The 13,862-nt window shown below is 35.3% G+C and overlaps 1 protein-coding gene across 10 annotated transcripts in view; it reads right to left on the bottom strand.

Moving 5' to 3' along the window:
- The window catches only part of CrebB (Cyclic-AMP response element binding protein B), an 84,749-nt gene that overhangs the window by 24,984 nt on the left and 45,903 nt on the right, over positions 1 to 13,862 (bottom strand). For 9 of the 10 annotated variants that reach the window (XR_010953016.1, XM_067783729.1, XM_067783725.1 and 6 more), the window contains one exon: positions 4,325 to 4,493. Coding sequence is in view for 9 of the 10 variants with exons in the window: in XM_067783729.1 (XP_067639830.1) it covers positions 4,325 to 4,493 (169 nt within the window). In the remaining variant the exon portion in view is untranslated. The remainder of the gene's footprint in view (positions 1 to 4,324; positions 4,494 to 13,862) is intronic. The other variant, XM_067783732.1, reaches the window with a different exon arrangement.

The following is a 13,862-nucleotide window of genomic DNA, read 5'->3' as shown; positions in this document are numbered from 1 at the left end:
AAGGTATCAGCCCTACCGTCTCGCGAACGATTAATATGCCCAAATTAAATCTTCTAGGCCTACACCGAGCTGGGAGGAACAAGGGAAGAAAGACTTGATTTTGCTTGGTGTTCCCAATTGGCGACAGTTATGGCGAAACAGGAATAGCTGTCGTGACTTGCTAAAATAAAACGGACAAAAACGCCTAGGCGGTTAAGTGCTTATTATTGGATGATGCCTATGATTTTGGATTTTTGAAAGTATTAAACTTTTAAGACATATGAACAAAACTTAGAACGCAGACTCATGCGGCTTTGAAATAAAATGTTTATAAGAAAACCTTGAAACTAAAACGAAATAATATTAATACACATTTGATATGCATATTGTAACGAATATACTGCAATCCCTCTTATTAGCAACCTTCTACTAACGTTCGAATCACTAAACTGTGGAATAAATAACTCCACCATTCAATACTGCAAAATGGCCTTTATTAAAGTACTTCACAATAACACTTCTACTGCTCAACAGATAGCGTGCTTAAATCAAACTGATTAGTCGTGCCTCAGCTGGTGCTGCTTTTATACTGTTTGGTTTCCTCATTGGCATATTTCTAGGCGTTTCTAGTTCTAGAATTTACTAGTTAGTTACCAGCTATAACTACGTTCATAGTTTCTCATATGCGCGTGTATATGTGAGTGATACTTGCACAAATTATTGCCTACTTTTGTGAGCATCTCAGATAAGATATATGCATGTGTTTGTGCGTCTCTCTCCTCTGCTTGTATGGACATATGGGTAGACATAATGATTGATTTGCTGATGTGCATACAAGTCACTGCTTAGTATCGGCTTAGAGATGATAGTATCCCTTAGTGTTGCTAATATTCGTCACAATATGTATATATTTCCATGCTGAGTGGGTTATATACGTCAATATGATTTTAGACATAGTATTTATCTAACTAAGATTACCCTAACCATGCTATATAATTTTATGAAATGAACAAAAAACATCAATTAAAAAAGTATACGAAATCAGAAATGAACAAAGAACATCAATTAAAAAAATATACTAAATCAGAAAAGGTAAAACAAAGAGAAGGTCCAACATCAAATGCGTCAAATCGCTCAAGCCAATTTACTATTATAAGGTAAAATGAAGGGCATCATTCTGTGTTGCCGACTCAGACCAAGAGATCCTCTTAGAGATTTCGTCTAACAATGGACGATTTCAGCGAACAGAATTTTTGTTGATACCTTGCAAAAACATGTTTCCGTCAGTTGAGTTATAAAAAATTTGTTCTATGAACGGCGAGTTGAGCCAACTGCCAATAATTATATTTAAAAATTTTAAGCAAAATGACTTCTTAAATTATGTTTCACAGTTCACTATAATATTAAGAGGAACATTTTTGTTCATAACCAACACTTTAAACGGCCAAAGAACTGTCAGACAGCCGAATAAACACGTTAAGGCGAAAGTAATGTGTCGTAAAATCGTAACCGTTGAGTGAATCAAAAATACACAACGGTTCGTTCAGAAGGTTCTCAAGGCTCAAGATTGATTAACAGTTCTTGGCCCGTATCGTGTTTTACGATCAGATATCGAAAACCAATTTTACTCAAACGATGGACATGAGACGGTCAATCTTTTTTTTTTTTTTGAAAACGACAATCAATTATGGATATTATGAGTACGAATTGTCCCCATATCACATGTGTTATTACTCCGATTCCACGTCTTAGAGCTATTGTGATATCAAAAATAGGTTTCGATCACGGATCGTAACACGCGATACGGGCCCTGTTCTGAAAGCGCCCATGGTAATTCTCTATCATTTTTGTGCCGTCTTTACGTTTCTCAACTGTCAAAATATACGTTGCCATCGTCTCTGAGGCGGAACGTTTCACAATAGAGAATAGTTGCGTTCCAATGAAGCCTTCTCCAGATACCGACAAAAATTTAACATGCAAATGCAACAACAAAGTTGCGATTCTGATATCTATCTGGATAATTTTCGAATCCATAGGGTGTTCCACTAGACAACCCATAAATTTTTACTTTTAAGTCTGAAAACAAATTAATAAGGCCATAAAATAATTACATTACATTCATTTTAAACTACACATTTTTTATTTGTGTATCTATAATAAAATATAAAAAATACAAGAATAGAACAGAATAAGCCTTAGGACGATTGGTATTTATGTAGTTCAAAATGCGTTTTTTGGTACCTCTCCCGACATGTTTTAACTGCCGACTCCTTTGTTATGCATTAGTAACTCTATAATTTTTTTTTCATTTTTAATTTTTAAGTGCAAAATGCCATAGAATTTTATATGGAAACAAGTAAAGGTGTCTAAGTTCGGGTGTAACCGAACATTATATACTCAGAATGAGCTTCAATTGCACATTTCATTTCAGATAAATTACTTTTCTACATAACACGTTGCACCGCCCGTTTAAAAAAAAAAATTCTCCCCATTTCCTCTTTTTTTTGCTAAGTTATAGGTTATTATTCTAGTCTACGACCCTTTTAAGCTTGTTTTATATCTAAGTTGCCGTGGTCTTTAACCGATCTCGTCCATTTTTTTCTAGAAATATTTCCTGCTATAGGGAAAACGGTGTACCCAATTTCATTACGATCCGTTAATTTTTCTTCGAGTTATGGCTCTCGAAACATAAAAAATTGCTTAGTCATAAAAGGGGCGTTGCCATACCCATTTTGAAAAATTTTAGTGTTTTCCAATTTAATGTTATAATTCACGTTAAAAAGTAAAATTCTATCGATACAAAGCTCTTTTTCGCTAAGATATAGCTTATTATTTTCGTCTACGACCCTTTTAAAAATCTTTTATATAAAAGTGGACGTGGTCTTTAACCGATGTCGTCCATTTTTACTAGAAATATTTTCCTACAAATTGGCGGGACGGGACCTACTTGTTTTATGCCGACTCCGAACGGCATCTGCGAGGCAGATGAGTTTTCACTGAGAGCTTTCCATGGTAGAAATACACTCGGAGTGCTTGCCAAATTTTCTTCTAATTGAAAAACCTTATTTCTAAAATTTTGATGTTGCTTTGCCCGGGGTGTGAACCCATGGCATTCGGTGAGGTAGGCGGAGCACGCTACCATCACACCACGGTGGATTTTCGATTTATGATTAATAATATTTGTAAAATTGATTTTATCACAAGTGGGCGGTGCCACGCCCATTTAAAATTTGTTTTTTTAATTTTTATCAAGAGTCTCAATATCAGTCCACACGTCAAATTTAAACATTCTAGGTGTATTATTTACTAAATAACCAGGCTTTTTGTGTTTTCCAAAATGTTATATATGTATATAAAAAGTGGGCGTGGTTATCATTCAATTTCGCTCATTTTCAATACCAATCTATTCTGGGTCCAGATAAGCTCGTGTGCCAAATTTGGGGAAGATATCTCAATATTTAGTCAAGTTATCGTGTTAACGGACAGACGGACGGACGGACGGACAGACATGGCTCAATCAATTTTTTTTCGACACTGATGATTTTGATATATGGAAGTCTATATCTATCTCGATTCCTTTATACCTGTACAACCACCCGTTATCCAATCAAAGTTAATATACTCTGTGTGCAAAGCACGCTGAGTATAAATATAACGCAATACTGGCTGTTATTTTGATAATTTGTTTTCACTTTTTAAGTAAAACTTTATGGAGCGATTTGGAAGAAAAAGTTTGACAATAACAGGCACCCATTAGTTGAGTGCTGCCAACTCTCATAGTACTGATCCGGATCGTTCCAATAAGATTTGATCTTGATTAAGAGCTGGATGGCTCATTGGAATGCACTAAACGAGGCTCTAAATTATAATTATTGCGTCGAGTGAGTAAAACATAAACATTAACTTTGTGTAGCTTTGACTTAAATTTTAAAGCTTTTTTTTTCATACAAATTTGTGTGTAATTTTTGAAATATAGAAGAAAAATCTCCTGCTTACTTTTATTGTAAAAAAATGCAAGTTTTACTAACATTTAAGCGAATTGAAACGCAAATGCCTCATGTGCTGAATATTTAACCATTTACCGGTTTACTCTATCTCTATATTTCACCTTCTCTGACAAAGTATCTAAAATTTTTCGTGCGATGTGACTCAATAACACAATGCATTATGATTGATGGTATGATTTTTATTATAATTATTAGTAAGGCATAAATATAAAAATAAATTAGCATTCATACATAATGCACGCACCTATTTAAATTGAAATGATTTTGTATGTGCGTTTACATAAATACATACATATGTATAAACATATTAATTGTAATATTTAATTCTAATAACTTACCTGATATATCAGGTCCACTAATTTCGGTGAAAATTTTATGGTATGATGGCCTTCGTGTTAGCTCTATTCGTCGCTGTGGTGAATCATCATCGGTAAGACTATCCTCACTGGTATCGAGGTGTTGTGTATTTGGTTCGGGTTTGATCTTACATTGAAAATTTGGAGGGAGCTGAGTCAGTATTCATCATTTAATATGTACATACATATTTTTGTTGTTGTTAACAAGCAAATAAAACCAAAACATTCATTTTATTTTGTTTCGTGGATGGAATGTCGAATAAAGGATCGCCAATTTGAAGGGAGTATAATGAAAACGAAAAAAGTAAGTATTTAAATTTAAAATAAAATTTATTGTATTTTTGTTTTGAATAATACCAGAGTTTGCAAACTATAAGCAAATGTTTCAATTGTATCAGGGTTTGTGATTCTAAATCCTTTTTTTGATTTAAAATGCAACTTCAAATCAAAGATAATTTTTATTTTTTATTTGTTTCGGCATTCAAATAAAAAATATTTTTTTTTTTTTTTGATTCTTCAGACGAATCAAAGATAGTTTTTATTTTTAATTTACTTGGCGTTCAAATAAAAAATATTTTTTATTTGTTATTTGATTCTTCAGGCGAATCAAAGATACTTTTTACATCTTTCATGCAATTGGACCTGCACATTAAGTTTGGTCCGAATCTCAAAATTGTAAGTCCTTAAAAGATATACCCACCGATCATGATGATGATCGCCATGTTTTTTAGCCATGAGCGGGTATATGTATATTGCTTTCTGATTAGAAATGTGTCGGAACCGGAACCGACCGGATAGTCCCACCATTAGGGCGGGTCGATTTGTGGGGAGGCAAAAAAAAATCGCCCATTGCTCTGCGAAAATCGTATTCTAGGGATCAAAATAAGAAACTTTGCCGAAGGAACCATACCTCTAAAACGAATTCTGACGTCCCCCCCCCCCCCCCCCAATTTAGGTCGAACTTTTGGGTAGGGGCAAATTTTGAAAAATCCCACTTTGACCCATTTAGAGTGCTCCAATAGAGTCCAAATGTATGACCGACCCCCACTAACTTTAGAGGCCCGACCCACCGATGCCATGGTATGGTGCACATGTATGGTAAACCCCCAGGGGGGTTCCAGGGGGTGTGCCACTGGCATCGGTGGGTCGGGCCTCCAAAGTTAGTGGGGTCGGGCATACATTTGGACTCGATTGGAGCACTCTAAATGGGTCAAAGTGGGATTTTTCAAAATTTTCCCCTACCCAAAAGTTCGACCCAAATTGGGGTGGGGGGGGACATCAGAATTCGTTTTAGAGGTATGGTTCCTTCGGCAAAGTTTCTTATTTTGATCCCTAGAATACGATTTTCACAGAGCGATGAGCGATTTTTAAATCGACCCGCCCTAACCACCATAGTATATGTTCCTTGGCGAACTCTCTGGCCTCTGATCCCCCTAGCCAAAAGAAGCTTTAGGCGCTCAGGAGCCGATTATGCTCCACAGCTTGGCTATTAGGCCTAGGTAAAAATGAGAAAAATTCTATTGGGCTTGAGATTTTACGAGATTATCGGCTTTGAAAATACAAAAACATGACATTTTTGTACAACGCAAAAAATCTCCTGCTTTTATATGGAAATTAAAAGAAATCAAGAGTGAAGTTCTTCATTTCCCAAAAATTGACAGACTGGATGTCTGCTATACTAGAGATATATGCCGCCGCCGATATTTGTCGTTTTTCGCACCGCCGCCGAATGTCAAGAATATCGGAGTCTGTCAATACTTTAAGGATGGACAAAGGTGACACATAGCTCAAAATTAGTTAATATAAACGCGCACTTATTTGTAACACGTATCAAGTAAGAAGCATAAGGTATTGTAACGAATTTACTGCCAATCCTCTTATTTCAAATTCTCTGCTAACGTTCGTATCGCTAAACTGTTGAATAAATAACACCACAATTCAGTAATGCAAAATGGTCTTTATTAAAGTACTTCTCAATAAATAACTCTACTATTGCTCGACAGATAGCGTGCTTAATCAAAACTGATTCTCGCGCCTCTACTGGTGTTGCCTTTTATACTGTTTGGTTTACTCGTTCACATTTCTAGGCGGTTCTGTTCTAGAATCTACTAGTTGGTTATCTGCTATAAGTTTCTCAGCTATAACTACAGATGCACAATTTTTATAGCTTCTCTCACAGCTCATGCGCGTGTGTTTGTGAGCGACACTTCCACAATTATATTGCATATCTCAGATAAGATATCTGCATGTGTTTGTGCGTTGCTTCTCCGCTGCGTGTACTTACATATGTGTAGACATAATGATTGAATTATTGATGTGCATCAAGTCACTGCTTAGCATCGGCTTAGAGATGGCAGTACCCCTTAGTGTTGCTAATATTTGTAACATTATCTTTCTTTCAGATAGCGACCCAAATCAAACAAACATTTTCTTTGGTTTCCCTAAAGAACCAATAACAAGTAAAAAGTATCTTTTATTTGAATGCCGAGTAAATAAAAAGTATCTTTGATTCGTCTGAAGAATGAAATAACAAATATTTTTTATTTGGATGCCGATCAAATAAAAGATAAAAAGTATATTTGATTTGAAAACATTTTCAAATAAAAAATACATTTTATTTTGCAGTAATAAGAAAATTCCATTGTGAATTCATACAAGTGAAATCTTTCTATTCCTCCATTGCCATACCTACCTGTCAAATAATAACTGAAAAGAGGTTTGTTTTTTGCTCGCTGTTATTAAATTGATGAGAAATTAGTTGCAAATCAGATTTTCGCCTAAATGTGTATACAGAAAATCAGACTAAATATTACAATTCATTTCTAAAATCTGGTTAATGGATTAAATGTGAGCAGCCTGTTAAGCAAACAGCCTGTTATGTTTGAAAAACACAATTCAGCAAATGATTTAAGTATGCGAACAGCGATTGAACAGGTGATCGAGGCTGTTTTATATTGTGAACGTTTTTATCAAACATTCGCCACTTGTATGAATGCACAATGGAAAATTCATAGGAAATCCCTCATTGCAACTGCGTGACGCAATGTCCCCTAAGCTCAGAATCTCACGGAACTTTGAAGTGTCCATTGTAGACAGGACCCACTGGGAAATAGAGAATCCTTATAACGACCCTGACTCAGAGGTCTGGTTCACGGATGTATCGAAATTCGATGACGGAAGAACGGGAGCTGGCATCTATGGGCCGAACTTCAAACAATCGATACCAATGGGGTGCTACCCCACCATATTTCAGGCAGAAATTCATGCAATAGAAGTTTGTGGTATAGAATGTCTGCGGATAGGCTCAACATCGAAGAGCATCTGCATTATGTCGGACAGCCAGGCGGCCCTGCGTGCCTTGCAATCCTACACAGTTACATCTAAGCTAATGGATGAATGCACTGAAATCCTTAATGCCCTGGGAGCCAAAAACAAGGTTTTGTTAGGATGGGTTCCCGGGTATCAGGGACATGAAGGTAATAACATACAGATTACCTAGCAAAGCAGGGTGCTACATCAGCATTCTATGGTCCAGGCCCATTTTATGGACTTAAAAAGCACACACCAGGGAAACTATAAGTAACTGGGAAACTAAACAATTCAGACGTCACTGGATTGATTGCCCAGTGCAAAGGCAGGCCAAACTGTTTATACTTCTGGCAACGAAAGAATCAGCCAAACTCGTTAATCTAAGCAGGGAGGACCTAAGAGTATTATACGGGACACTGCGGTCTACGATATCACCTAAGTAAATTAAATCTATCTGATACCCAAATTTATCGTTTCTGTGAGCTGGATGATGATGAAACGCCGGTTCACATTCTCTGCGAATGCGTCGCTCTAGCTAGGCAGAGACTATCCCATCTAGGTGGTGGGACTCTTAATCCCTATGTGATATGGAGTAAAAAGCCTGAAGAGGTACTTGGATACATCAAAAGCCTCCAGATACAAAATTAGGCTGAAAGGTCTTGCACAATAGATCTGCACAAAGATCGCAGTGCTTCCAGACCTATCAATAATAATAATAATAATAATATTTTTGGATTCGTGATCATTCAAATATAAATCACGCAACCCTGAATTGTATACACAAACATTTTAATTATTTTCAATTGATTCAATATAGAATAGTAGTGATTACTTTTTTAAGAAGAATTGCTTTGCTTTTTTGTATCGTATAGAGGTGAACTATGATTGAGAGAGCTGCTCCAGACCCTAAAATATTATAGTCCTTTATGCTAGGGATTTGAATGGGCGGCTAAAAACGTCGTTAGCGACAAAATTAAAAGTTTTTAGGATTATATCCGATTATAAAACAAACAATTCGGCGAATTTAAAGATACATCGTAAATGCAGGTGACTTAATACTCTGTTCCAATATTTACTGAGATCGGAGCGTAGTTTAATGCCCGAAAACTGGGGGAATCTGATATGCGAAAGTGATTTTAACCGTAATTTGAAAAAAAAAAAACTATCTTTCGAAGCTTACCGCGTTTTTTATTTGAACCACCCATTAAATTTATTTGTCGAGCTGTGGCATTTCAAAGAAATAGATTGGTTACCGACAACCGCTCACCTAAAAGACACTGTCCTTAATGAAACCGGTTGAAAACTAGCTAACATCCTAGTGATTAGAACTGTTCGCAATGGAACTGGTTTGGAATGTGTTGCGATGCAATGCGGTAGACTACCGCTAATGACATCATCGTCTACATATCAACAAAACAAACTATTTGAAATCTTTCCTTGGAAGGAAATGAGATTAGTCAATTGTAAATGCGAAAGCGTCATATGGAAATCAGAATAATCACTTGTAAATGACAAACCATCAATGAAAATGCAAAAACATAATTTGTAATTGAGAATATAAAAATGGTAATAAAGATAAGCTATGTATGTTTGTGCAACGGGCATATCCTCTTAAGGATAATGATAATAACACTTGATGGGAAGTTGCCTATGATCCGACTGACATATCTTGAAGTGAGAGAGCATATCCATGAAAAAACGTTGAATGCTGGAATGCTCTCACGCAGTCTCAGTTCAGTTGCATTGTGGATAAGTACAACTGTGTTGACTTCTTTCTGATAGGCACTCGCTTGAGTTATAGGTCCGACAAATAAGCACTTTTTCATATAGATGAGTTTAACACATGCTTATGCATTATGAGTAGATTGCATGTATTTTTATGGAGAATGGTAGAATGAGCGACACTGGCGCCCTCTGATATTGAAAAGTAGCCATCTCCCAAATTTTGTTCCAAGTAAATCATAAGAAGAAGAATTTGACATTTGCTTTGGCTAAGGGTGTTGGCACACTTTGCAAGTGAAATTATTTTTCCCACTGGTTGGTAAATTTTCTAACATTTTTCGCAATTGAAAAGTGCAATATAACAATCGAATACGACACAAAATATGTTAGCAAGTATTTTTGTTGTATTGTGAGAATGTTTACAACAGTGCTTCGCGAAATTTTGTATGTCAATGGGCAAGACGTAATAAACTTCAATTGCCAAGTCTAAAGTTCCTTCATATTTACAAACGCAACATCTTGGTTGATTGTGGCGATGTTATTGGAATGCATAAGCTTGTGTTAAACGCATCTATATGAAAAATGTCATTGTGTCACCGCCTTTAGCATAACGGGAAATTCTGGGTTGCCATTGTTGTTTAGGTTGAAAACGGCCAATTAGGGTTCCGTGCAGGGACGTCAAAGATTGAAACAGGGTTTATGTAGTCACAAAAGTGTTGGTCCTGTTCCACAACATTTTATATTATGACGAAAATTATTCAGTTCAGAGTTATTGATTTTCATTAAAAATTTAATCTATTACTTGAGGTTCCTCCTCTAAGTGTAAAAAGCATAGAAAACGTAGTTTATGAAATTATTGTGAAAAACTTTTTAAACTCAACAACAAAGTATGTATATAAGTAAAATATTTTCTAAGTATTCTGAATTTCTGTACTCAAGTTCTTTATATTTGTGTAATACAATGCATTTTACTCATCTGTCGGGCGAAGTATCGGAAGATTTACATAAACGATTTGGTTGCGTGCTTACGCTTTGAAGCCATACGAAAAACAATGAAACGCCTTGCGTTATCTTTGCTTTGAAGCAACCAAAGCGTTTATATAATTTTGCCCTTATGCATTTTGTAAACAGCCATAGTAGTGACATTTTCCCCTAGGGAGCCATGTTACACGTGTGGCGCGTTATATTTTAAGTTTCTCTAGACTTTTTTGACTCTAATTTAAATAAATTTTGCTTTCCGTATGTTTCCGCATTGCTGGAGGCTAGAAATCTTCCATAATTTATATTTCCGCAGAAATCTGTGCAACTATTTCATCTAAAAATACTACAAAGTTTTATTAAACTATCAAATGCAACTCAACTTAAAGTAGTCTTACGTACCAAAATTGCAACTCTAGACCTGAGATTTGCATCGGGTGAGCGAGGCTGTTTGTAATTTTGACGTTTATCGCTTAGTTGACACACTTGGTATTGTACACAATGTTCAGTTGCTGATCTCTTCGCTACATCCACCGATTCATCTATGTTTTTTACTTGTCCCCTAGAGAGTCTCGATGGTAATCAGCATTAGCGAGCATAGTGCTAAATGCAGCACTCCGGTTTGGCAATTTTAAGCATCAGCTAACGCTACATCGATTTTCGAATGCATAGCCCAACAAAACTAAATCGTTCTCCTACTCCTCCGATCGTTAACAAAACTGACCTTACTGAAGCAGCGCATGCACTCATGGTAAAGGGACCCTATGTCGGTCGATGGACGACACCCCAGAAACATTGATATCGCGCCGAATAAATGAATGTACGAGCAATTACAAGTGACGCTTTCGCATATTCAGTTTATGTTTTCTCATTTACGTCTTGCTATTCTCATTTACCTATAACGCTTTCGCATGTACTGACGATTTCTCATATACAATTGAATATTCCCATTTCCAAATGGCACTTTCGCATTTTCAATTGACTATTCTCATTTCCATGTGACGCTTTCACATTTACATTTGACGCTTTCGCATTTTCATTTGACGCTTTCGTATTTTCATTTGCCACTCTCTCATTTACAAATAACTATTCTCATATCGAAGTTACGCTTTCGCACTTTTACAACTTCATATGACGTTTTCTTATATACATTTGTCGCTTTCTAATTTACAATTGACCAATCTAATTTACAAGTTACAAATCTTATTTCAAACTGACGCTTTCTCATTTATTTTTTATTTTATTTTATTTTATTTATTTATTTAATTCATTCAGTCTAAAAGTACATGCTTTCTTACAGACTAGTTAACTAGTAACTAACTAGTGTAACGAATTTACTTTGTATATTTTTTCGACGTTCAACAAGCTGTTCCAGGCAGATTTGAACGCAACATCCGTGCAAAAATATACAAGATCTGCCCGTTCGTACTACGCATATATCCGCCCTCCTCATTAGACTGGGTCGATTTATTGACCGATATTGCGCCATCGATTTTTCGATAAGATTTGGGCTCAGGAAAAAAAGTTCCACTACGCATACCCGAAAAAATAATTTTCGAGCCTGCGAAATTTGATGTTTAAGGCTTTTTCATGACCTACTAAAAAAATTTTCACTTGATTGTAAAATTTTCATATAAGGTATATATCCGACCCAAAAATATCCGCTAAAAACGTTGTCAATAACTTTTTTTTCAAAAAACTGTTATCGGCAACGTTTTTAGCGGACATTTTTGGGTCGGACAGGGTATACATGTGAACATTTTTTTAGTAGGTCATGAAAAAAACCTTAAAATTCAAAGTCGAAAATAGTCAAAAAAATTAAATTTCGCAGGCTCGAAAATTATTTTTATTGGGTATGCGTAGTGGAACTTTTTTTCCTGAGCCCAAATCCTATCGAAAAATCGATGGCGCGATATCGGCTAACTTTAGTCCATACAAATGGACCCACCCTAGTACATATGCTGTACCAAGAGCATGAACTCTGATTCGACTGATGGTTGAAAATATATAATTGAAGAAAGAACCTGAAAACATTACCTCAAACTCTAACTGTCTATCATATCATCGAATTTATTTTTTTTTTTATCCTAAACTATGCTGGACATTTTGCAAACAGTGCATTTTTTAATAGGAGCTCAGAAATTAAACACAAGCTGTAGCGGAAGCAGTTGCATTATACAATGCTCCTAAAAGTATGCTACAAATTAACATCGTACAGGTGTTGAATGCATTATATATCCTACTGCAAAAGCTTAATATAATTATACCTTTCATGAAAATGAAATGGTATATTAATTTCGTCACGAAACCCAAAATTGTAAGTCCTTAAAGGAAAATAGATAGACCCATCATTAAGTATACCGAAATAATCAGGTTGAAGAGCTGAGTTGATTTAGCCATGTCCGTCTGTCCGTCTGTCTGTTTGTATGCAAACTAGTCCCTCAATTTTTGAGATATATTGATAAAATTTGGTGAGCGGGTGAATATATAGCATATATCCCCCACAACCGATTGTTCAGATAAGAAACTTTTCGTAATTGCTGCCCTATTTTAAGAGCTAGAGGCTTCAAATTTCAACGAATGCTTACGTATATAGCATATATTGTTGTCTGAAAAAATCATACAGATCGGTGGTATATATTATAGTATATATGTGGTGGTAAATATAGTATATATATATAGTATATATATATATTTTCGCAATTTTAGCCCCATTTTAACAGCTAGAAGCTTCAAATTTCACCGAATGCTTACGTATATGGCATATATTGTTGTCTGAAAAAATCATAGAGATCGGTTGTATATATAGTATATATCTCATACAACCGATTGTTCAGATAAGAAACTTTGGGCAATTTCTACCCCATTTTTACAGCTATAAGCTTCAAATTTCACCGATTGCTTACGTATATAGTATATCTTGTTGTGTCAAAAAATTATAGAGATCGGTGATATATATAATATATATATGATGGTATATATATTTTTTTGCGATTTCGGCCCCATTTTAACAGCTAGAAGCTTCAAATTTCACCAAATGCTTACGTGTATAGCATATATTGATGTCTGAAAAAATCATTGAGATCGGTGGTATACATAGTATATATCTCATACAACCGATTGTTCAGATAAGAAACTTTGCGCAATTTCTTCCCCATTTTAACAGCTAGAAGCTTCAAATTTCACCAAATTCTTACGTGTATAGTATATATTGTTGTCTGAAAAAATCATTGAGATCGGTGGTATATATAGTATATATCTCATACAATCGATTGTTCAGATAAGAAACTTTGCGCAATTTCTGCCCCATTTTAACAGCTACAAGCTTCAAATTTCACCAATATATATTTTTGTCTGAAAAAATTATAGAGATCGGTGGTATATATATTATATACTTCATATAAACTCTCATTTTTGCCCCTTTTTTACGGATAGAAGCTTCAAAATTCATTAAATTTCATCAAATAGTACCTACCTATTTTTTATTTTATATTTATCTTAAAAATCGTTT

Source organism: Eurosta solidaginis, chromosome 4, assembly GCF_040869045.1.
Source record: "Eurosta solidaginis isolate ZX-2024a chromosome 4, ASM4086904v1, whole genome shotgun sequence".
Taxonomy (NCBI): domain Eukaryota; kingdom Metazoa; phylum Arthropoda; class Insecta; order Diptera; family Tephritidae; genus Eurosta; species Eurosta solidaginis.
This window is presented reverse-complemented; position numbering and strand designations above follow the sequence as displayed.